This window comes from Photinus pyralis, unplaced genomic scaffold (assembly GCF_008802855.1).
Source record: "Photinus pyralis isolate 1611_PpyrPB1 unplaced genomic scaffold, Ppyr1.3 Ppyr1.4_LG10, whole genome shotgun sequence".
Lineage (NCBI taxonomy): Eukaryota > Metazoa > Arthropoda > Insecta > Coleoptera > Lampyridae > Photinus > Photinus pyralis.
The window spans coordinates 16,813,253-16,836,835 of NW_022170250.1; the positions used below are offsets into that span (position 1 = coordinate 16,813,253).

At 40.0% G+C, this 23,583-nt stretch overlaps 4 protein-coding genes and 1 long non-coding RNA gene across 8 annotated transcripts; 2 read left to right on the top strand and 3 right to left on the bottom strand.

Moving 5' to 3' along the window:
- Window positions 1-464: 464 nt before the first annotated feature.
- Window positions 465-4,762, bottom strand: LOC116161188 (spermine oxidase-like). 2 transcript variants are annotated; one of them, XM_031474437.1, is made up of 4 exons: window positions 3,558-4,762; window positions 1,674-3,507; window positions 846-1,628; window positions 465-791 (listed from the first exon to the last, which is right to left on the bottom strand). In XM_031474437.1, the coding sequence occupies exons 2-4, from the start codon at window positions 2,114-2,116 to the stop codon at window positions 548-550; spliced, it is 1,470 nt and encodes a 489-aa protein (XP_031330297.1). In that variant the 5' UTR covers window positions 2,117-3,507; window positions 3,558-4,762; the 3' UTR covers window positions 465-547. The 2 variants fall into 2 exon arrangements, with proteins under 2 accessions (XP_031330297.1, XP_031330296.1); XM_031474436.1 differs by having other exon boundaries at window positions 1,674-4,762.
- Window positions 4,750-5,925, top strand: LOC116161189 (probable 18S rRNA (guanine-N(7))-methyltransferase). The gene is made up of 6 exons (XM_031474439.1): window positions 4,750-4,852; window positions 4,905-4,942; window positions 4,988-5,166; window positions 5,216-5,409; window positions 5,463-5,673; window positions 5,720-5,925. Exons 1-6 carry the CDS (start codon window positions 4,817-4,819, stop codon window positions 5,884-5,886), a joined length of 825 nt encoding a protein of 274 aa, XP_031330299.1. The 5' UTR covers window positions 4,750-4,816; the 3' UTR covers window positions 5,887-5,925.
- A 6,541-nt stretch (window positions 5,926-12,466) lies between these two features.
- On the top strand, window positions 12,467-14,358 carry LOC116162102. Of its 3 annotated transcripts, XR_004143490.1 has the most exons (6): window positions 12,467-13,060; window positions 13,222-13,315; window positions 13,507-13,813; window positions 13,870-13,948; window positions 13,997-14,049; window positions 14,102-14,358. It is a non-coding gene; the product is annotated as an uncharacterized LOC116162102 (long non-coding RNA). The 3 variants fall into 3 exon arrangements; XR_004143488.1 differs by having other exon boundaries at window positions 13,507-13,948; XR_004143489.1 differs by having other exon boundaries at window positions 13,507-13,948; window positions 14,000-14,049.
- Window positions 14,359-15,065: 707 nt separating this feature from the next.
- LOC116162012 (protein anon-37Cs-like) lies at window positions 15,066-16,560 on the bottom strand. The gene is made up of 4 exons (XM_031475521.1): window positions 16,209-16,560; window positions 15,633-16,165; window positions 15,379-15,584; window positions 15,066-15,335 (listed from the first exon to the last, which is right to left on the bottom strand). Exons 2-4 carry the CDS (start codon window positions 15,786-15,788, stop codon window positions 15,098-15,100), a joined length of 600 nt encoding a protein of 199 aa, XP_031331381.1. The 5' UTR covers window positions 15,789-16,165; window positions 16,209-16,560; the 3' UTR covers window positions 15,066-15,097.
- A 1,926-nt stretch (window positions 16,561-18,486) lies between these two features.
- On the bottom strand, window positions 18,487-20,061 carry LOC116161588 (spermine oxidase-like). Its single transcript, XM_031474981.1, has 4 exons — window positions 19,688-20,061; window positions 19,095-19,644; window positions 18,839-19,044; window positions 18,487-18,789 (listed from the first exon to the last, which is right to left on the bottom strand). Exons 1-4 carry the CDS (start codon window positions 20,059-20,061, stop codon window positions 18,552-18,554), a joined length of 1,368 nt encoding a protein of 455 aa, XP_031330841.1. The 3' UTR covers window positions 18,487-18,551.
- Between the last annotated feature and the right edge of the window lie 3,522 nt (window positions 20,062-23,583).

Consider the following 23,583-nt stretch of genomic DNA (forward strand, 5'->3'; position numbering starts at 1 on the left):
ATACATTCCAAAGCAGCTTCGGATCCCGACTTGAGCTAAGAAATAGAAGGACTAAAGACAGAGCTGGGTCGAGCGCTCTAAAAAACCGCTCGAGCGACGAGCGCTCTAATTTTCTCAAAAATGCTCGCGAAACCGCTTGCGACTTCCGAGCAATCCTAACACTGCTCGAGAGGTATATCGCGAACGCTCGGGAAAAGTGCTCGTGAGCGGAAAAAAAGCTCATTCGCGGAAAAACCGCTCGTGGGCGAGCGCCGAGCACTTTAAGTAAACGTTCGAGACTAGTAACTCGTTCTGTTGTAGGTTGTAATGGTGTAAATTGAGCCTCTTAAAGTGATTGATTTTTTTAGGCTTCCGGCGTTTGGCGCGAGATTAGCTCAAAAAAGAAAAGCAGTTACTTACTAAAAAAAGTTTCAAGTATGGGGGGGGGGGGGGGGGCAGTAACCTCCAAGGAACATTATTTAAGAGGTAAATGTTTCTTTTATTTTGTTTTGTTTTGTGAGTAACAAGTAAATTTTTGTGTGAAATAATAACTAAAGAAAATTGAGTCCTAAAATCTTCGATAAAGTTCAATTAAACGATCCGCCTCCCTGAATCCCGACTCGATCGCCCCGTGGACAGTCGAGTGGTGTCTCGGATTTGTAGCTTCTCCCGCAAAAAGCAAGATCGGTTTTCCCTCATCCGATAGGATGGGCTCCCCAAGGACCTCCGCCTGCGGCCTGCCCAGTTTTCGAGACTCCACCGTCTCAAACGAGTACGTGCCGTGGAAATGAGGATCGATGTACCAATTCTTCCTGAAAGCGGCGAACATCAGTAACGTATTGGCCTTGCAAGGAGGAGGTGCCTACCGTATGACTCTGTCCGGTCGAGTGATATTTGGGTAGTCCTCGCCCATGAACTCGCGTAACGTGTAGATGACTCCGTCTGTGATGGTCTCATCCGAGGTTTTTTCAATTTCTGGAACAAGCGCACCTGCAAGCCACGCCAGGAGCAGGTTTGGACTTTTTGGAACTGAAGTCACGCATATTATCGTGGTAATCCACGATTTGTTCCCAGTTTTGGGACCGTATGGGAACGCCTCCCCTGATTTTTGCAAGTCGCTTGCTGCCCATGAAAACACCACGCCTCTAAAGTCGTCGTTCCACCATTTCGTGGGGAAATACAGGCCGACCTTTAAAACAGCATTCATGCCCAGTGTCTGGATGGCCTGTACTTTCTCGCCGGAGAGCTGTGGTGTGAACAAAGTTTTGTAGCCGCGCTTTAAGACGCCGAGAGATGGCGTCCAAATGACATGGTCCGAGGTAAAGCTGGCGCCGTTGGTGCATTTCACCTCAACCTTGGAATCGCTCCGGACGACTTGCTTTACCACGTGGTTTAGGAGAACTTTGTCAGTAATCGACTTGGCTGATTTCTCCATCAGGACGTCGAGAATTGTTTTGTACCCCAGCCCGTTCCAACCGAGCGCCGAGTTACCCTCGCACACCTCGTAGATGCTACTGGCCGCTACATCAAACCAGGAGAACGCCGCTTCGTATCCTTCCACCCAAATCCGGAACGAATGCAAACAGTCGGCGGCCAACGCCAGTTTATCTTCGTCGTCTTTCCACGCGTCGCGCGTGGCCTCGTTGTACCTGCAAGTGGACACTAAAATCCAGCGGAAGCTTTCACGTACTCACCTCGTGGTGAGGTACTCCCCCAAGGGCCCTTTCTGATCAGTACTCACATTTCCGTAGGTCGTCTCAAATATCTCGGTCATTTTGACAGCGAATTCGGTATCGATGAGCTTCCGCTTCGAGTGATAAAATAGCGGAACGAAGAAGTCGTCATTTAGCACGTTTAAATCCTTGACCAACTCGTAGACCACGTTATCCTTCTCACCGTGGCACCATTGCGCCCCCAGGTCGATGTACGCGTCTCCAAGCTTCAGGCTGTAAACCCTTCCGCCGATCCTGTCTTCGGCCTCTAATATTGTAAGATTTTTGAAACCATTTTTGTAGAGTCGGCTGGCGGCCGCTATGCCGGCGGCGCCGGCACCGATTATTACGACGCCAGGGTCGTCGATGCAGTTAGCGCAAGAGAGAAGGAGTAACGTACACACGAGGTGCAGAAGCAAACGCATGATTGATTGTAAACGGTATATCTTCTATTACATCCAAACGTCGTCCCGTGTGGGTAATTGCGCCATTATGATAGGGAAGGTCAAGTGCTTAATCAGATAAACTGTTGTTTATTTATGTCACATTTATTTATTTATCTACAGATTTCATGTTTAAGCGTGACCTCCGTCCCTTTTTCCGGCGCCGGTAGTATATATAGTAATCCCGACGCGAGTGGTCGACACCAAATACGAGGAGGACCCTACCAGGCTACTCCCTGCGGAAGAACGTCCTCCATAGGCTCGTCCTGAAACCATGATTTTGCCTCTGGAGAAGCTTCAAGATGATGACCGTGTCATCCGGGGCGCCGTATAACACCACCATCACCTTGATTACCCTAGGGACGTGCCTCTGGACTTTCAGACGGTCCTCTCCAAGCAGTCCAAAGTCCTCGCATTTGCCCACAATGGCACCCTGCGGGTTCCAGCGGGACCCTGCCAGCCGAGGAAAGCCTCCCCCCTCCATGTCGTCAACTGCATTCAATGCCGTCATAATTCACCTCGACTGAGGCTCAGTGATCTCCACCTCCGAATGCGATACCGGAACAATGGCCACCCTGAGCCCCGCCGCAGCGACTTACCTAGAGGTTCGTAGTGCACCCGCAACTATTGGGGCTCCAGAGCCTCTAGGCTTCTTCGCAGGGTACCCTGAGCCAAGCCCCGAAGTGCTTCCCTTCAATCTGAAACACTTGGTCCCTAACGTCGGGTTGCCCTTTGAGCCAGGACCCAGGCTTTGGTGCAGGGCCTGCTTGACTCGAGGTTTCATCCTGGAGCCGGCGCTTCCTGGCTATCGCCCTCTATGCCTCAGTCCTATTTTTCTTGGTCGTCACTAAACCACCCACCCAGTTCAATTAAACTCCAGGTACTAAGCAAATGCGAAATGATTTTTATTCGACAAAATCAATTAAGATGAAAAAATAGGCATAGACACATACCACGTACAAGCAATCGATAGAAGAAATTAGTTAAAAGAAATGCGAATTACCTTAAAATGTTAAAAATCCTTGCACCCGATCAATTTCGATTGTCTTTAACTGATGCACAAACACCAGGTGATATTGCTTCTAAAGTTCTCTTCTTTACTTTAATTGTACCTGAACACTAAGTGCGTTGTAATTACAAAATTGGCTCTTTGAACACTCCGACTAACTTCTTCGGTACTTCACTTCTTGATTTCGACTTATACCGCTCGCCTAAATAATCCTTAACTTTCTGTACAACGAACTTTACAACTGGCACGACTGACTGTCTTGCGAAAATACACTTAAGTACGGCTAACTGCCGAACACCAAACCAAAGAAACCGGCTACGTTGCAACGTCCACCAAGCCATAAAAAACCAATTAACGTTCACCACTAAAACGAATCCCTAGTCACATCTGCTTCATGTATTTAAAGCATCCTACCCTTTTCGTTTCAGTTCTCACTGACTGAATTCCGACACATGTGTTTTCTTACGGTAATAACACGTGCTTATCTTGAAATTTAATCAGCGGTAACAAATTTCTTATCGCAACGACCGGCAAAAGAATCATTTAATACGAAATAGCTACTCTACAATTAAATAAACAAAATGCTAGACGATTATTTAAACAAATTTAGAACATTAAATAGATACAAAATAATTACGACACATCAAATGATCGACAGTGTGTTTAATCTCAAATAAACAACCACATTTACGCTTAAAAAATAATTGAAATGCATCTTACAGGGTGAACCAACAGTTTACATAATATATACGCGAAAGGGACTAGTAGACTGGCTATAAGGGATCTAGAAACAATGAAAGGGAGTGACCGACGATGTACCTCAGTGGTAGAGAGTTGGACTTTTCTGCAGTTTTCCTAATGACTAAGGTAGATACCGGAGAAGTATAGAACAACTTAAGACCTTCTGCAGTGGTACCTCTCAAAAGCATTATGTGGATCACTCTGTAATTGGGCGTAAGCCTATTGAGGGCCTAGAACAAGAGGGACAATAAACAATAAAGAGAGGCTAAGATGGTTGAAGAGGTAAAGGAGGCAAAAAAGACGAGAAAAACTAGAGCTTCTAGAGACAATAGAGATTTTTTGTTTCGGGAAAAAATCCAAAATCCCTAAGTTTTCGAAAAAATCTGAAACGCACAAGAAATCGTTGGGGCGATCGAAATCCATTCTTGGGCCATCATTTACGCTGTCCTGTTTTTACTAAATCCTCACCCGATGTGTCTAAGGCGTGCCCAGCACTGACAGTAGAAAGTTTCGAAATTCACTGAATTCGTGCTCAAAAGCACCCGAAAATCGAGTTCTACGGAAAACTACGGAGCCTTTGTGACTCAGGCAAACAGACAGAGACAGGCGTAAAGAGCACTTTTTTTAAAAGTGAAAGTGCACTAAAAAAACTCCCAAGAAGAGGACTAAGAAGTCGATAAAAAGAACTTTCTGAACAGCATTAAAAGTTTCCGGACCAGATCTTTATCTATAATTTCCAGGTAGCCTTCCCAAAGCGTCCCAGCGCCATACACGAGTATTCCTTCCACATTCCACATTTACGCAAGCGCCACCTATGATCAACATAGACTAGTCTAATAAATCGGTGCCGCTGTAGTAACCACATCCTGTAATTAATTTCACGTGCTTTTTTTAGGTTATGTTACCACATATAAATAAATAAAGTTTGTAAAATGTCTCGTCCTGAGCACTTGGCACCACCGGAAATCGTAAGAATCTCGGCGCCAGTTCAGTATTAAATAATTAAAATTCCACTTGCAGTTCTACAATGAGGAGGAGGCGAAGAAGTACACCCAAAAGTTCGTCGTTACCTCCACCGAACACCAAAACTAAATCGTTCTTAGTTCCAGAATCATAGACATCCAAGTGCAGATGAGCGAACGCGCAATCGAACTTCTAGTCCTTCCCGAAGACACGCCGTGCTTCCTCTTGGATATCGGTTGCGGTTCGGGATTGAGCGGAAGTGTATTGGAGGATCAGGGCCACTATTGGACCGGTCTAGACATTTCCAGTGCAATGTTAGGTTTGTTCCGCTACACGTCGTGACGGAGTGTGTGATTGTAACGTCGTAGATGTGGCACGGGATCGTGAAGTCGAGGGCGATTTGATTCTCTCCGACATGGGACAGGGGTGTCCCTTTCGGGCGGGTACCTTCGACGGTGCAATCAGTATATCGGCCCTACAGTGGTTGTGCAACGCAGATAAGACGTCGCACAAGCCTGTGCAGCGATTGTACAAGTTTTTTAGCTCACTCTACGCGTGTTTGGTAAGACGCTTGAATTACCGTCGTCGGTGACGGTCTAACCGGTGGAGTCTCAGTCCAGATCCGCAAGGGCCGTGTTTCAATTTTACCCGGAAAATGCCGACCAAATGGAGCTGGTGACCACTCAGGCAATGAAGGCGGGATTTTACGGCGGCATGGTCGTCGATTACCCCAATTCGGCTAAGGCGAAGAAGATTTTTCTTGTACTGATGACCGGAGGCAACGTTCCGTTACCGACGGCTTTAGGAGCGGACGAAAGTTCCCAAGGTAAGCGAATGGAATTGAATTCCCAAAATTCATTTTTGGCTCGGAGGCGTGCCATACACTGCCAAGCGCGAACAGGCTAGGAAAGCCAGAGGGAAATCGTTGAAAGGGAGTCGCTCCTGGATCCTCGAAAAGAAGGAAAGGCGAAGAAAGCAGGGGAAAGAATCAAGGGCCAACACGAAGTATACAGGTCGAAAACGAAGCGGTCGATTTTAGCTGTATTTATTTAAGTTTGTAATAAAAATTAACATTCTGGTTCGGGCGTTTGTGTGAGTAGAATTCTGAAGCGTTTCTTTATCGTTAGCCGCTCCCGTGAGTACTTGTCTTCGGGAGAAAAACGTGCTGGAATCATTGCTAATGTACGTAAATTAGAAAAGGTTGCGTCTTACCTGGGTGAGCCGTCATCGTGGGTTTACCGACCAAATCAGTCTTCTGCAAAGAAATCATAAGATCCCCAAAGTGCAACAAATGGCTTACCTTTAAGGTGTACACTCGCTTGCCACTGTCGTCTATGTAATACATTAAATACATTGCAAGAAGAATTTTTCAATAACAGGCCGTATTTCTGAAACTTAACCTCAATTATAATTATATTGTATGAAAACTGGTACAGCTAGCTGTGTCGCAAAAAGTATACAAGTAACCAATTTTCATACAAAGGATAACACCAGTGAAATTTCAGTGCTTGATGGCCTTAACGAGTTTTTGACGTCTTTAGACCATAACCTTGAAACCAACACGGTCAAAGGTCTTTAGAACATTCACCTTGTGGGTTTTCTTTAGAATCTGGGATCTTTAGAATTCCCTAGTTTTCAAAATCTTTTTGGATTCTGTTAGAGAATCTTTTTAATAAAGCCTCTCTTTAAGGTCACTTTCCTCTGTACAGAGGTTTTACGGTTGCCAAAAGGTCTCCGTTGGAACCTTTTTGGGTTCTCCTTATGAAAACAGCTGTAAATTGAGTGAATTCAAAATTCCTTTCAAAAAGTACCTTAACCGTAAGTGTCACGTGATGCCATTAATTTACAATTATGAGAAGACAATGCCCTTTTAGAAAAATTAAAAAAATCGAAAAGTCTCCGCCGGTAAGGTCCTTAAAAATGGTCATAAATGCAAATCCAAAATACCTCTCAACAAGGCCTTAAACGTAAGCGTTACGCGCTGAAATTGATACACTATTATAAGAAGGCCATGCCCTTTTATAAAAATTAAAAAAAACTAAAAGTCTCCGATCTCATTAACATGAAGGACGTAAAATCCCCTACAAGTTTTCAATATAGACTTTCGGGACCTTTTTTAAGAGTGCGTTTAAAAGGCGAACCTTGAGTAACCTTTAAGACCATCAAGAAGCATTTTAAATCTTTAAAAAAGTGAGAGGAATCGAAGACGAGGTCAGCAAAGTCTAATAACTGAAAGACCGAAAAAACTGAGCAGTCGGAGAAAGAAATCGAGTGGGGTACGTGTGATGGATCTTAAGGGTGAGAGGTCTGAAAAAGACCCCGAAGAGTAGGGGGAGCAGGAAAGCCGTTGGCGCAAACATATGTGAACAAATTGTACAGCTCTCGAGTTTTGAGAACCTTTAATTAGCTTTAGGAACATTTTACTGCCCTTAAAAATCTTTAAAAATGCCTACAAGTTTTCAAAGAGGCTTTTCGGGACCTTTTCTTAAGAGTGTTTAAAAGGTAAAACTTGAGAAGCCTTTAAGACCATCAAGAAGCATTTATAAACGACTCAAAAGTGTGAGGAATCGAAGACTAGGTCAGCAAAGTCTAAGAACTGAAAAACCGGCAAAATTGAGCAGTCGGAGGAAGAAATCGAGTGAGGTAGTGTGATGGATCTAAAGGGTGAGAGGTCCGAAGAAGACCCTGAAGGGCAATGGGAGCTGGAAAAACGCTGACGCAAACATGGACGAATTGTACAGCTTTCGGACTAAAGATCGTTAACTATCAGTTGTTTGGACCGTATTTTTGTTCCTAGAAAGTGTTTTGTTTACGTTTTGGATTAAAAGACACGCCAGCAGGTTACGTAAGATGGATATATAACGATAAATGGGAAGCAGAATAGATAATTTGCAATAGCAATAGAATATTTGAAACCGTTTTTAGAATTCGAAGAATAATTAGTAAACAAAAAGTCGGATGCATTTGATTGGACCATTTTTTAAAATGCGCCAATCAGAGAGAGACTCTCGCAGTCGTGGCGTCTTATCGCAAGTTTCATCACGTGATCCAGTATGTCGTTGCTGCCGTGCCGAGCGTGTTGTACTCTTCGTTTTCTCATAATTTGGGAAGTGCGATATTAAAATAAACTTAAAAAAAGGCAAATAAAAGACGCGGAAAATAGTTGGACGTCGTTCGTTTCGGCCCGTAGTACGTAAATCGGTGTATAAACGTAATTTAAGCTAGGAAAAGTCCTGGCGTCCCAACTACTTTTAGTTCGAATTTAAATCGGCGTTTGCGTGGTGGCTCTCGGGACGCGATCGCGTAAATTATTATTTTGTTAAAATCAACCCTTAAATTAATAAAAACTGACGGGGAAGTGTTAGTAAATCGGTCTTTTCGGTGTCATTTGAAGATTATCGAAATTTAAATAAAATGGCGTCCTATTTCAAATTCACTTGTTTGCGTTTAAAACTTAACGTTTAGTGCCCCATTTTTCGTCTTTGGAATCAAGAAGCCCAAGATTTCAACGATATGTTGATTTGGGGTAAGTTTGTAGACCTTTACAAGTTGCATGGTAATGGTTACGATAATGCCTTGCGCCACCCTTAAGATATGACGTAGCTAGTATCGACGGTAACAATCCGTTCAAAGTATTCGGTATATTTCATTTCGGTATAAATGCTACGGCCAGAGTTCATTTATCAGTCGCAAAACGTAGGGCTGAACAGTAACTTGACGCACTGTACGATAACCGCACTCTAATACTTTGCCACCCTTCATATTAATCCGATGATGAAGTAGGTTGTAACGCTTACGTTCACCAGACGAAGCACTACCTAAAGGCGGGAATACTTTAACAAAGTTTCTCACGCAAGTTGTTGTTTGATAGCAGTGTCGAGGTGTAGGTACATGCCCCCTAAGTCGGACGTACGGTGGTATTTACACCTCGACAGCAACTTGCGCCAGAAATCTTGTTAGAGTATTCTCGCCTTTAGGTGGCGCTCATGAAGCGCTTCGTCTGTTTAATGCATCCATTGTCACATGCATTCAAGTTGTTTTTTAACACGTTAACCGCCAGAGGGGTCTTCTGTACTGGTCCTAGAAGAGTTATCGCATGTCAGCCGGCTGCCATATACTTACGTTAAACAGTCACCCCATGTGTACAACCGGCATCCTGAAATACTATCTCCTACGACAGTTGGCTGTACATGTGGCGGCCAACGTGCTAATATACAATGGAATGACCACAGGTTTGCAGAACACTGCACTACGATTGTGACAATTTCATCGAAATGCTGGTACTTACAGTCGTAACTCTGTCAATTGTGCATTATTTCGTTAAAACTCCATTTGCTGTGCTCTAGACCTACGTTTCTCTGCTTTACAAACAATTCCACTGCGTCAGATTATCTTTTTGGAGTCCATTTCAGTTTTCCCCCGGCAGCTTTAAGTAATTTCAGAACGTACATTCCAAGTCCAAACGGATCTTGCCAATTTTACTAATTTAATTCGGGTTGCTGCCAAGTAACGAGAACCGTACGCATCGTTGTCGTTCACATCTTGATTCTCCTCCGATACCTACGATATTGACAAATCAAGATCGAGTCACAAGCATAAACCAAGTAACGTGATACTCTCCTTGTGAACATTTCACAAAATGAGACAGGGGCCCACACCGGCTACCAGGATTCACATCCCAATTCGTTCATCCATTGCGGCACTTCTACAATCTCTCTTTTTTAATTCCTTTTCACTTCATCAACATCAAGTAAACAGTAAACTGTCATGCACCTGCACTAATCAGAGAGTATAAGTAATGAACTGTAGGATAGAATATTTGCCAGTGGCGTACGTGTTCTAAGTAAATTGTAGTTAATTTTTGTCATGATCTCTCTGTCTTTGGATTAATCTGAATGCTTTCAAAAAGAACAAAACACACATGATCATTTCTTCATATTCAGGAACGTAGCTAAGGAAAGGTGGGGTGCATGAACCTAGCAGCGCAAGACACAATCAAAGATATTGCATAATTAGGTGCTAATTAAGTGCCCTATTGCCGAATTAAATGCTCCCTTTTTTAAAAAAATTATGACAATTTTCTGCCAGGTTCATATGAACTCAGCAGAGCTCAACCTTAAAAAACCAAGAAAATGAAAATGAATTAATTAATAATTAGGTGCTAATTAAGTGACCTATTACCGAATTAAATGCTCCCTTTTTTTAAAAAAATTATGACGTGTTATGACAGTTTCATATAAACTCAGCAGAGCACTACCCGTAACCCGAGGCACTACCTTAGAAAACCAAGAAAATGAAAAGTGAACTAACTAATCATTAGGTGCTAATTAAGGCCCTATTACCGAATTAAACGCTCCCTTTTGAAAAAAAATTATGACATGTTCTGCCAGGTTCATATGAACTCAGTAGAGCACTACCTTAAAAAACCAAGAAAATGAAAAGGAATTAATTAATAATTAGGTGCTAATTAAGTGACTAATTACCGAATTAAATGCTCCCTTTTTTAAAAAAATTATGATATGTTCTGTCAGGTTCATTTGAACTCAGCAGAGCACTACCTTAAAAAACCAAGAAAATGAAAAGTGAACTAATTAATAATTAGGTGCTAATTAAGTGCCCTATTACCGAATTAAATGCTCCCTTTTTTAAAAAAATTATGATATGTTCTGTCAGGTTCATTTGAACTCAGCAGAGCACTACCTTAAAAAACCAAGAAAATGAAAAGTGAACTAACCAATAATTAGGTGCTAATAATTAAGTGCCCTATTACCGAATTAAATATATAGTAAAAATCAAATGCGCACATGGTATTGTTTTCAAAAAATATCAATAAATTTAATAATTATAGAAACATTTTGATTAACTGAGCGATTGATTTTATTTAAATATATTTCTCTTTTCAGGTCTTAACGAACGAGGAAGATCTGCAGTGTTTCATCTCTACATTGGTTGATGTTTCTTCTCAGCAGAGATATTGAATGAGGCTAAAGGGTAAGTGTTCATTCCTTTTATTGCAAGGGTTTATAGATCGATTTCTTTAAGAAAACTGTAAAACGCAAACAAATGCTTCACTGTCCCAGTCAAAATTTATAATTGTTTTAAACCATAAATACTCAAAACACAAAATATTTTAATATCATTTCTAACATAAATCTTCTCTTTGTTACAGATTGCAGAAAGGCGGCCTCATGAAGGTAGGATTTTTCCTTTTATGCATGGTGTATTGCATTTCATATTTTCTTGTAAGGGGGGCAAAAGTGAATAGTGAATATATCAACGAGAAGGAAGATCAACAATTGCTCTTCGCTTGAGTTTCGTGCTATAACCCTATGCAAGTTGTAACAATCTTCTCCTTCTGTCACCCTGGTGACGTAGGATTGGATTATTATACCTTCGTTTGTTATCGCACGAAGTTCAGCTTAGAGGAAGGTAAGTGCGTGTTCATAATATATTAATGAATTACTTCATTAACCAAAAAAAATTGTACTTGAACTTGCTTTACATGGTTACGTAATTACTAATCTCATCGATTGTTACAGCCCCATCGACGTCACTCAACCTGTTGGTGAGGATTACGCCTACCACCAGTGCTGGGTTAAGGGTTTCTGAGCTAGGGGGCTACCTACGAAAGCCTCCCCACCCCTCCCCCTTTTAACTGACAAGAAACAATTGAACAAGAAACTAAATTTTCAAGTTTTTTGATTCTTTTGTTTATATAGAAAAAAATTTGGTAAACATCAATATTTTCAAAAATGTTTCAAATAAGTTATTTGGTACCTATTTAATTTCTTATCCCATGGAATTTTTTATTTTTTAAATCAAAAGCGCATCAGGAATTTTTTTTAATGGTCTAACTTAATTGATAGTGTTTTTTATTCCCTTTTCAATATTTTTTGGCACTTTAGAAATTTTAAAATTATTATTTCTATGCATTTTCTCTGCCAATAGAATCGTATGATATACAGGTTGTCCGAAAAGTATGGGATATCGTATGGTAAACATCAATATTTTCAAAAATGTTTCAAATAAGTTATTAGTCACCTATTTAATTTCTTATCCCATGGAATTTTTTATTTTTAAAATTTTTTTAAATCAAAAAGCCCATTAGGAATTTTTTTTAATGGTCTAACTTAATTGATAGAGTTTTTTATTCCCTTTTCAATATTTTTTGGCACTTTAAAAATTTTAAAATTATTATTTCTATGCATTTTCTCTGCCAATAAAATCGTGTGATATACAGGTTGTCCGAAAAGTATGGAATATCGTATGGTAAACATCAATATTTTCAAAAATGTTTCAAATAGGTTATTTGGTACCTATTTAATTTCTTATCCCATGGAATTTTTTATTTTTTAAATTTTTTTAAATCAAAAAGCGCATCAGGAATTTTTTTAATGGTCTAACTTAATTGATAGAGTTTTTTATTCCCTTTTCAATATTTTTTGGTACTTCCATAGGGCTAATTCTTTGGCTTATTTTATGACTAAAGGTTCATATAAACATAGGTTCGCAAACGCTTCGTTACCGATCTACAGGGTGTTAAAGTTTCAAGATTGTTTAAGTTTTTTCTTTATATCTTCTGCAATTTTTCAGATAGTTTGCTCAAATTTGAAATATAACTTATGCTGAAGAACTTACATCATTAGTAGTGAAAATCTACAGGGTGTTGTTTTTCAGATGTCATGTTCCAATTTCTTCCCCTGAACTTTTTTTCTGTGCGCCTCTCGGAGATTGTAAAATAAGAATTTGATTTGCTGTTTTGTCATGTTTGCGTATTTTCGATCCTTATTGAAAAAAAAATAAAAAACAATTTTCGGCAAGTAAGTAACATTTTTAAAATGGTCCAGTAGGTCTTGGTTTTACTTGGATAATTTCTTATTTTTATTAGTCTTGACAGTTTGCATTTGAAATTGTGTTTGCATATGTTTATAACTGAAAGGTTTAAACTTGTAAAGTGTACGATGAAATTATAACACCCTGTACGTCTGTCTGTTTGCGGACCTATGCTTATGTTAACCGTTAGTCATAAAATAAGCCAACGAATTAGCCCCTTCCGTATTTACATCATATTTACGAACACCCTGTATAATAATAAAAATCGCTGTCGCCCTCATAGTCTCCCCCTTAACCCAGCATTACCGACGACTTCTGCGATGGATCAGAGCGATTCAACCCTGGTTAACGATTATATGGACATGGTTCACGCAAACGAGGTGAGTAACAGAAATTTCCAAACCAAATTTTGATTTCATACGTAACGTAGTCCAAAGAAAAAAATTATGGACAATAGTAATAGAATCTCGAAAATAATTATAATTCCAATTGTTTGTTCTACACAAAACCAGAGGTAATGGCGTTTTTTTTTATTTTTCAGTTATTGGCAATGGCTTTTCGAAGAGAATCCATGCCAGTAGCCCGCGGTCGTGAACTCCCGGTGCTTCCTGGAGTCAGAATTAATAAGGCTAAAGGTAAATGTGCACTTCTTTATTAAGACGATGTAGGTAGTAGCAAATGTAATATCGCAAAAAGTGCTTCACTTTCTGGCCTCTCTTTCAATAAAGAAAAATTAATCTCTCCCTCCCCCAACATACATTTTTTGATTAATTTTAAATAATGTTTTTCTTCGCAATTATATTAATTCAACTTTCTCTTGTTTCAGATTTTGGAAGAGCAGCCTTATAAAGGTAGGACGCATGTTTGTATTTTCTTTGTTGTGTATTTAGCAGTGGGGGAAAAGTGGAGTGTATAGTGCAACTAAAAATGATCTTTAGTGAAGAATGGAAATCTCCGTTTGACAACAGAAAATAATTGTAATTATTCTTCGCGAAGTTGCTCTCGTGGGATCAATCAGTTTGCTTTGTATCAATGTGTATGACTCTGGGTTCATAGCCATACCGTTTTACAAAGCGAAGTGATTGTTTTCTGCGGGTTTAACTTTGAAGAAGGATTGCACTCTTTAACGGAAGGTTAGTAAATGGGCTTTAATAAGCATTGTCCCACTAATCTCATTGATTGTTTTCAGCACCACTGTCAGACAAGGCACGCGAACTTCAACCACGCTGGTGAGAATATCCCCGCCAACTTGATCCTGATCAAACAAGGTAAGTACACCACAAATACACTCAAATCAAAACTGATAATTTTGTTAGCAGGTTCCCACCCCTGAAACAGGTGACTGGGCTCTCGTGCGGAAAACGTTTTGGTAAAGAAAGGCTTTGCGATCAACCAGTTGTCGTAAAGGTTTTTCGTTACAGTTATTCCTATCTTTGTGATTGTCTCTTCACGGCGGCCATCCAACAAATCAATGGAATTCGACAATTTTCTCATAGGCAAGTGACCATCAAGACCAAGACCACGGTTTCAATTTAAAAGTTAACGGGATTTTCTACGAGCCCAGACGCATATCTATTGGACCAAAAGAAACGTTACTTTACCTTTTTGTTTATTTTATAATTATTAACGTTGGTAAAAGTGGTGAATATTTGTTTTGGTCCAATACATGTGGCTGGGCCCTTATACACTTTTTCTAGTATTGTTAATCGAAAAATGTAAAATGTTGTACTTATACCAAACAAATAAATTGTAATGAAATGCAGAAATTACTATTTGAATTAATTATGTGCGCGGTAGGTTCGAATTGGAACCTTTCAACTCGTACAATAAATTTTCGGTGGTTACCAGGATCACATAAGAAATAAAGGGGCCATTTCAATACGTTATTTTTGTTTAATCTTCCAAGAACGGTTGGTTCAAGAGAATATAGTCACCCTCTGCTATTATATGAGTATCTGTTGACAAATATCCTGGAAATCTTCTCCGGATATCAGGAGAACTAATAAATAAGTAGTATCCATTACTATTAGGAGGTATTTCAATTCTGGTTACCCGGAGTCATGTGACTGTCTTCTTGGAGGACTCCCCCCCGCCCCCTACAATTGACCACCAATGAAATATAGGATCGAATTTTAGCTACTATCAATTTCGTGGCCACGGTCTTTGTGAACCTGAATATCAATTATGTTCTACTACAACCCTTAATCAGGAAAATATGTGAGGAGGTAGGATAAGTTTTGTTTGCCTATCACTTTGTTTTTGTCTCTGGTTTCCCTGGCAACATAATGTAGCGAATATTCTAGAAATATAGAGCGACATCGAGGCACCATCAGGTCGATAAAGGATTAGCAAAAGATAATTCCAAATTTTTATTTAACAGGTGAATCTACGTTTAGAAAGATTACAAATTTTAGTGATTATTTCTTGTAGAAATTGATGATTCTGTCGGCTTCTCTGAAACCGGTGTAAACCGCCGCGTTTACGAATGCGTGAGAACTGTCGTTGGTAACTTCGCCGGCAAATAAAACGCGTATACCGCCATCTTTGTCCAGTAACGGTTCCGCCATGGTTTTAAACCCGATTCCTCTCAGCTTACTTTCCAATGTTTCCGTAGCAATTACTCCACCAAAGTGAAGATTACTGTACCATTTGAACCTGCAATCACCCAGTGAATTTAGCAACAGTTCACTCCACTTACCGTGCAATTTTTGTAGGTTTGCATATGTTTGGGAAAGCACGGGCGAGAAACTTTTGATTCAGGTAGTGTAATCCTTCCAGCCAAACAGTTTCGTCCATTTGCTCCATTTCTTGGACCATCTCTCCACCATTGTATACCGCTAGGCAATTTTTATAACTGGGATACACGTAGTAACTCATTATTGCTGTTACCCATGATCGCCCGTTCTAAAAGTGAGACACACTGTAATGAAGCTGTCAAGCGAGCAATGACACCTTTTTTGGTCCCATTTGGAAATCCACCGAATCCATCTCTTCATCGGTCCAAGTAAAGGTCATGTCGTTGTTTCCCCACCATTTACTAGGAAAATGAACCAATATTTGGGAAGGCGAATGCAATCGCAGTAGTTCGATTGCCTGAGCTTTCGCCATCGGCAGTGGGGGGTTGAAACAGGGTCTTGTACTGCCTTTTTTAGCACCCCCAGCGGTAGAGTTGCTATGACATGGTCGGCAAGATAGGTAGATCCATTGGAGCAGGACACCTTGATCTCTTCCTTCCAATCGATTTTCATCACTTCGCTGCTTAGGACGCACAGTCTTTCATCAAAATGCCCAGAAAAGTGCGATATCCTCCAGTTTTCCAGGTCCACTGAAACGCGTGAGGGGGCTCGCCGAACCCCTCACCGCCTTCCGAAAGGGGAAAAGTTAATGCATGAAACAAAAGCATATTTTCAGCGAATTTTCTGCAATCTTCCGCAAGGTGTCTCTCAGTTTCGCTTCGGAAACTTTCGACAATGCACTTTTGATAGCTGAAAAGGAAGGTTAGAAGTTTTCACACGAAAATCAGCTTACTTTTCGTCGAAATGCTCTTCCCACGTGATTCCGTCGTCTTTGTGGTCAAGGAGATCAGTGAATCTGTCTCCACGAAACTTTTAGGAAGCGGTCCAAGTGACGGATGGTAAACTTCAGTTGCGGCATTTCTCGGTTCCACTACGTCGTAATCTCTCACCAAGTCGTAGACGAGACTATACCCTCGCGAACGAGTTCCGCGCCCAAATCGACGATGTCATTTTCGAATTCGACGCTGCAAATTCTACCACCGATCCTATCTTCGGCCTCTAAAATCGTAATGTTAGAAAAGCCATTCTTGGCTAGTCTGGAAGCTGCCGCAATTCCGGAGGGTCCCGCCCCTATTACCTATGACTATACGCGGCGCCTAAGCCAAAGGTCAATGTTAGAGAAATAAACTTCTGCGATAAGCAAGACCACAAGTCTAGAAAATATCAGTTGTTCTCTGTCCCAAATTATAAGGTCTTTCGGTCATAAAGGTCGTTTTCAATTAAATGTTGGCGGTTTTCATGGTCCATTTTTAAGATTGAAGGGTTCACTTTAAAATCGGGGGCTAAAAAGGGCTTTTAAAGGGTATTCTCATTGAGATTTTTATGGTTTTCATGGTCCACATGTTAAGATTGGCGAGCTTCACATGAAAATTTGAAGCTAAAAATGACCTTAAAACTATTAAGGGCGTTCTCAATTAAATGTTGGCGTTTTTCATGGTCCATTTTTAAGATTGAAGGTTTCACTTTAAAATTAGAAGCTAAAAACGCTTTTTTAAGAGTATTCTCATTGAAATGTTTATGGTTTTCATGGCTCACATGTTAAGATTGGCGGGCTTCACATGAAAATTTGAAGCTAATAATGGCCTTTAATCTATAACGGGCGTTCTTAATTAAATGTTGGCGTTTTTCATGGTCCATTTTTAAGATTGAAGGTTTCACTTTAAAATCGGAAGCTAAAAATGGCTTTTTAAGGGTATTCTCATTGAAATTTTTATGGTTTTCATGGCTCACATGTTAAGATTAGCGATCTTCACCTGAAAATTTGAAGCTAAAAACGACTTTGAAACCATAAGGGGCGTTCTCAATTAAATGTTGGCGTTTTTCATTGTCCATTTTTAAGATTGAAGGTTTCACTTTAAAATCGGAAGCAAAAAAGGGCTTTTAAAGGGCATTCTCATTGAAATTTTTATGGTTTTCATGGTCCACATGTTAAGATTGGCGATCTTCACATGAAAATTTGAAGCTAAAAATGGCCTTTAAACTATAAAGGGCGTTCTCAATTAAATGTTGGCGTTTTTCATTGTCCATTTTTAAGATTGAAGGTTTCACTTTAAAATCGGAAGCTAAAAATGGCTTTTTAAGGGTATTTTCATTGAAATTTTTATGGTTTTCATGCCTCACATGTTAAGATTGGCGATCTTCACCTGAAAATTTGAAGCTAAAAATGACCTTGAAACTATAAAGGGCGTTCTCAATTAAATGTTGGCGTTTTTCATTGTCCATTTTTAAGATTGAAGGTTTCAGTTTAAAATTGGAGCTAAAAAGGGCTTTTAAAGGGTATTCTCATTGAAATTTTTATGGTTTTCATGCCTCACATGTTAAAATTGGCGATCTTCACCTGAAAATTTGAAGCTAAAAACGACCTTGAAACTATAAAGGGCGTTCTCAATTAAATGTTGGCGTTTTTCATTGTCCATTTTTAAGATTGAAGGTTTCACTTTAAAATCGGAAGCTAAAAAGGGCTTTTTAAGGGTATTTTCATTGAAATTTTTATGGTTTTCATGCCTCACATGTTAAGATTGGCGATCTTCACATGAAAATTTGAAGCTAAAAATGGCCTTGAAACTATAAAGGGCGTTCTCATTAAAATTTTCGCGGTCTTCATGGTCCCCATTTTAAGATTGGGGGTTTCACATTAATTGGAAGCTAAAAATTAACTTTAAAGTATAGAGAATGTTCTCATTGAAATTCGTGCGGCCTTCATGGACCACATTGTAAGATTGAAATTTGAAGCTTAAAATAACCTTTAAACTATAAAGGGTGATATCAATTAAATGTTTGCGTTTTTCATGGTCCACTATTAAGATTGAAGGTTTTACTTTAGAATTTGAAGCTAAAAATGTCCTTTAAATTATAAAGGACCTAGTATACCTATTCTCATTAAGATTGGGGGGTTGCACATTAAAATTTGAAGCTAAAAATGGCCTTTAAAGATAAAGGGTGTTCTCATTACAATTTTCGCGAAACGAAGAACCTGAACAACGTCGAATTTTTCAAATATATCAATAACATAATTGAGAAAAAATCTTTATTGAACAGGTGAAGCTACGTTTAGAAAGATTACAAATTTTAGTGATTATTTCTTGTAGAAATTGATGATTCTGTCAGCTTCTCTGAAACCGGTGTAAACCGCCGCGTTTACCAAAGCATGAGAACTGTCGTTGGTGGCGTCACCGGCGAATAAAACGCGTAAACCACCAGCTTTGTCAAGTAACGGTTCCGCCATGGTTTTAAACCCGAAACCTCTTTGCTTACTTTCCAATGTTTCCGTAGCAATTACCCCACCAAAGTGGGGATTACTGTACCATTTGAACCTGAAACCGCCAGTGAAGTTAGTAGCACTTCACAATTCACCCCACTTACCGTGCAATTTTTGTAGGTTTGCATATGTTTGGGAAAGCACGGGCGAAAAACTTTTGATTTAGGTAGTGTAATCCTTCCAGCCAAACAGTTTCGTCCATTTGCTCCATTTCTTGGACCATATCTCCAACATTGTACAGCGATAGGCAATTTTTATAACGTGGATCTACGAAGTAACCTATTATTGCCGTTACCCATGACCGTCCGTTCTAAAAGTGAGACACACTGTAATGAAGCTGTGGAGCGAGGGAGATGGCACCTTTTTTGGTCCCATTTCGAAGTCCACCAAATCCATCTCTTCTTCAGTCCAAGTAAAGACCATATCGTTGCTTCCCCACCATTTACTTGGAAAATGAACTAATATTTGGGAAGGCGATTGCAATCGCAGCAGTTCTATCGCCTGAGCTTTCTCCATCGGCAGTGGAGGCTGAAACAGGGTTCTGTACTGTCGTTTTAGCGCCCCTAGCGGTAGAGTTGCTATGACATGGTCGGCAAGATAGGTAGATCCATTGGAGCAGGCCACCTTGATCTCTTCCTGCCAATCGATTTTTATCACTTCGCTGCTTAGGACGATCTTCTCCTGAAATTTCGCACAGTCTTTCATCAAAATGTCCAGAAAAGTACGATATCCTCCAGTTTTCCACCCCCACTGAAACGTGAGAGGGGCCTCGCCGAATCTCTCCCCACCTTCCGAAAGTGGGAAAGTTAAGGCATGAAATAAAAGCAAATTTTCTGCGCATTTCCTGCATTCCACCGCAAGATGTTTTTCAGTTTCGCTGCGGAAACTTTCGACAATGCACTTTTGATAGCTGAATGAGGAGGTTAGCAGTTTTCGCATGGAAATCAACTTACTTTTCGTCGAAATACTCTTGCCACGAGATTCCGTCGTCTTTGCGGTCAAGGAGATCGGTAAATCTCGCGACGAAGGCGTCCACAAAGCTTTTAGGAAGCGGTCCAAGTGACGGATGGTAAACTTCAATTGCGGCATTTCTCGGTTCCACTACGTCGTAATCTTTCACCAAGTCGTACACGAGACTACCCTCGCGAACGAGTTCCGCGCCCAAATCGACGATGTCATTTTCGAATTCGACGCTGCAAATTCTACCACCGATACGATCTTCGGCCTCCAGAATTGTAATGTTAGAAAAGCCATTCTTGGCTAATCTCGTAGCTGCCGCAATTCCTGAGGCTCCTGCCCCTATTACGACTATACGGGGCGAGCTCATCTTGCACTCTCAACGAGCGCATTTCTCAACCGTGTTGCTATATTCGATAATTCACATAAGCCAAAGGTCAATATTGGACAAATAAACTTCTGCGATAAGCAAGACCACAAGTCTAGAAAATAACAAACGGTCACTGCCCCAGATTCTCAGAAACGCCAGAAGGCCCAGAAACAGTGAAATTGCACTTTCTACTCCTGATACAATCTTCCCTTAAAAATTTAACGTAAAAGGTTACACAAATTTCGTTAAAGTACGTGAGGGGATGTCGAATGTCTTTCAAGGGCTCTTTTTTGTTATGTTGTCCTGATACATTCTTTCCGTTGCACATAGTTTTGCAAGTATCACAGAAACGTAAGGTGTAGAAATTCACAAAGAGCACTTCTTCAAGAATGGTCTCCTGTTTTGCCCGTGTCACAGAATTGCAAAGTGTAGAATGCTCTCCTGATACAAACTTTATTCTAAAAGTCGAAAATAAGAAGGTGATAGAGATATCTTCTTACGTGTAATGTTCTCCTGATAGAAATTTTTGACTAAAAATTGAAAGTAAGGAGAACTGTAAATTTTTTTGGGGTATTTTCTTACACATTATGTTCTTCTGATCCAGATTTTTACTCAAGGCAAGGTTTAAAAATTGATTGATGAACTGATGCTCCCCTGATACAAATTTTGTCGAAAGTAACGATGTCTTGACACATAGACTAAGAATTGAACGTAAGAATGAGTTGAAATCTTTCAGAGACGCCGAATTATGTTCTCCTGATCCACATATTTACACTTTCATTCATACTATGTCCTGATATACACTCTCTAGCCAGTATCCCAGAAATTGAAGAAGTGCACTTGGTGGTACAATTTTTTTTTAAATCGAACACAAGATTGTGATACTTACACTTTTTTTTTACTAAAAATTGAACGTAAGAAGAGGTTAAAGTCTTTGAGAGACGTATTCTTAGGTATTTTGTTTCCGTAACACGCATTTTGGCAAAATATTAGACCTAAGGGGGTGTCTAGGTTTCCAACAGGCACCATTCTTCTTACTGTGTTATCCTGATACACCCTTTTCTTACAAAAATTCTTTGGTGTGAATCGCAGAAACGCAAGAGGTAGAAAATTGAAACGCGCTTCCTTTACTGATGCCAAGGCCTAAATATCATACGTGGGAACCTACCGACATCATTGGAGGACACAACGTACACGTCATGTTCTCCTGACACGTCATGTTCTCTTGACACACGTTTTTATTTTGAATTTCGTTGTCTTGATACTTTCATTTACAAATTGCTTTGTTAGTGCTACAGAAACCCACATGAACTGTACTTTTTCACGAATGCTCTCCTGATACAAGTTTTTGTCTAAAAAGCTAATGTAAGAATATGAGTCCCTCACCTTTTTATGTTGGCTAAAAGTTGAACGTAAGGAGAGGTTGAATGCTTGGATAGGCGCTTTCGTATTATGCGCTCCTGATCCACATTTTTACTAAAGATTAAGTGTAACAAACTCGCAATAATAATTTTCTAAAACCAGAAGTATCGTACAAATCTCAAGAATTTCAAGAAGGCCAAGAATCCCATAATTCTCAGAAATCTCAAAACTTTCAGAAAACCCAGGAATCTAGAATCTAAGAAATAAGCGTGAAAAGGCGTCGAAGTCTTCGAAGTGAATCACTCTTTTTATTATACTATCGTGATACCCTCTGTTTAAACGTTATTCTGTCGGGATCGCAGGAAAAAAGTGCATTGCGCACATTTTATGCTTTCCTGGTTATGAAGTCCTTCAGCGACACCTTTTTTACGTGTCATCTCCTGATACACATTTTTGCCTTACAGTTTAAACGTAATGAATTTTTTGAGAGACACTTTCTTACATATATTATTTACTCCTGATCCACATTTCTACTAAAGATTGTGGTCCAAAACCAAAAGATCTTACAATTCTTAAGAACTTGAACCTCATGAACTTCAAGAATCTGCAGAACCTCAAGAATCACATGAATCATTATTATAGTATTATGTTGTCCTGATACACTCTTTATTTAAACATTATTCGGTCAGGATCACAGAAAAGCAATGAGAAGAGATTTTTGCGTGCGTTTTCTCACATTTTATGCTTTCCTGGTAACACTCGCATACCTCAAAATCGTGCGTGTGGCCTTTGAGAGACACCTTTTTACGTGGTATGTTCTTCTGATACACATTTCAGACTAAAAATTGGACGTAAGATTTTTCTTGTACATTATGTTCTCCTGCTCAATATCGGACACATACAAGATATGAAGATACACTTCTACCTTTAGAGATTTTGTAGTCCGGATCACAGCAATGCGTGGGGTCGGAATTTTTGAAGTGCGTTTTCTCACATTTTATGCTTTCCTGGTAACAATTTTGTCTCAAGATCAAGCGTATGTGTGATACACCTTTTTTTACGGGACATATTCTCCTCATACGTCAAAAATGTGGTAAACAAGTAGTCTTATACATTTATGTTCTCCTGGTTAATATTTTTACCAAAAATTGAATGTAAGGTCAGAACGATAAATTCCTTTTGTATAATGTTATCCTGGTACACTCTTTCATTTACAAATTGATTTGTTAGTGTCACAGAAACGCGCATGAACTGCACATTCTCCTGATACAAGTTTGGTCTTAAAACTGAATGTAAGAAGATAACGAAGTCCTTCAGAAACACCTTTTTACGTATCACCTTCTCCTGATACACATTTTGGCTAAAACTTGAACGTATGCAGAGGGTGGATTTTTTGAGGAATGCTTTTTTACGTATTATGGGCACCTGTTCTACGTTTTTGCTAAAGATTGAGTGTAAGATCATAGCAATAACCTCAAACATCTGAAATACCTCAAGAAATTTAGACGTCTTCCAAAACCACAAGTATCTTACAAATCTCTAGATTTCCAAAATTGTTAAGAATCTCCAAATACTCTAAAATCGCAAGAATCTAAGGAAACACCTGGTACTGGAGAGCCTGAGGAGCTTTCCGAAGCAGCGCGCCGGAAACTGAAAAAGATGAGGCAGGAATCAGAGGAAGCTCTAGGCAGCCTGACCTACCATCTGCTGAAGTAGGATCGTAAATGATACCAGAACCTGCTTTAGCGAAGCAGCTACCGGTTTCAAAGTGGCTTTGTCCATGAGGATCTGGAGGGAACGCTGTTGGAAGTGGAGATAAGGCGAATCAAAGGCTGGATCTTTGACAGAGTCTACTACGTTTTGTCCATTACCCCGAGAAAGAGCGCTTCTGATCACATGCGCAGATCAATTATCGTTGGCTAGCGAGAGCAACTCCATGAGATATCCTGAAAAAGATCGAAATCCAAAATGCTGGAGTTACAACCAGCAATTAGGCGTGTGGTAGACAGGAAGAAGGGTCCCAAGGTAACGTGTGACGTTCAAACTCCTCTCCAAGAGGAAGGTAGGGGCAGAGTCGGGCAGTGAACAACGCTGATCGTCACATTTTTATAAAGTAGTTAGACCCATATCGGATATACCTCTTCTAGGACACCGTGAGAT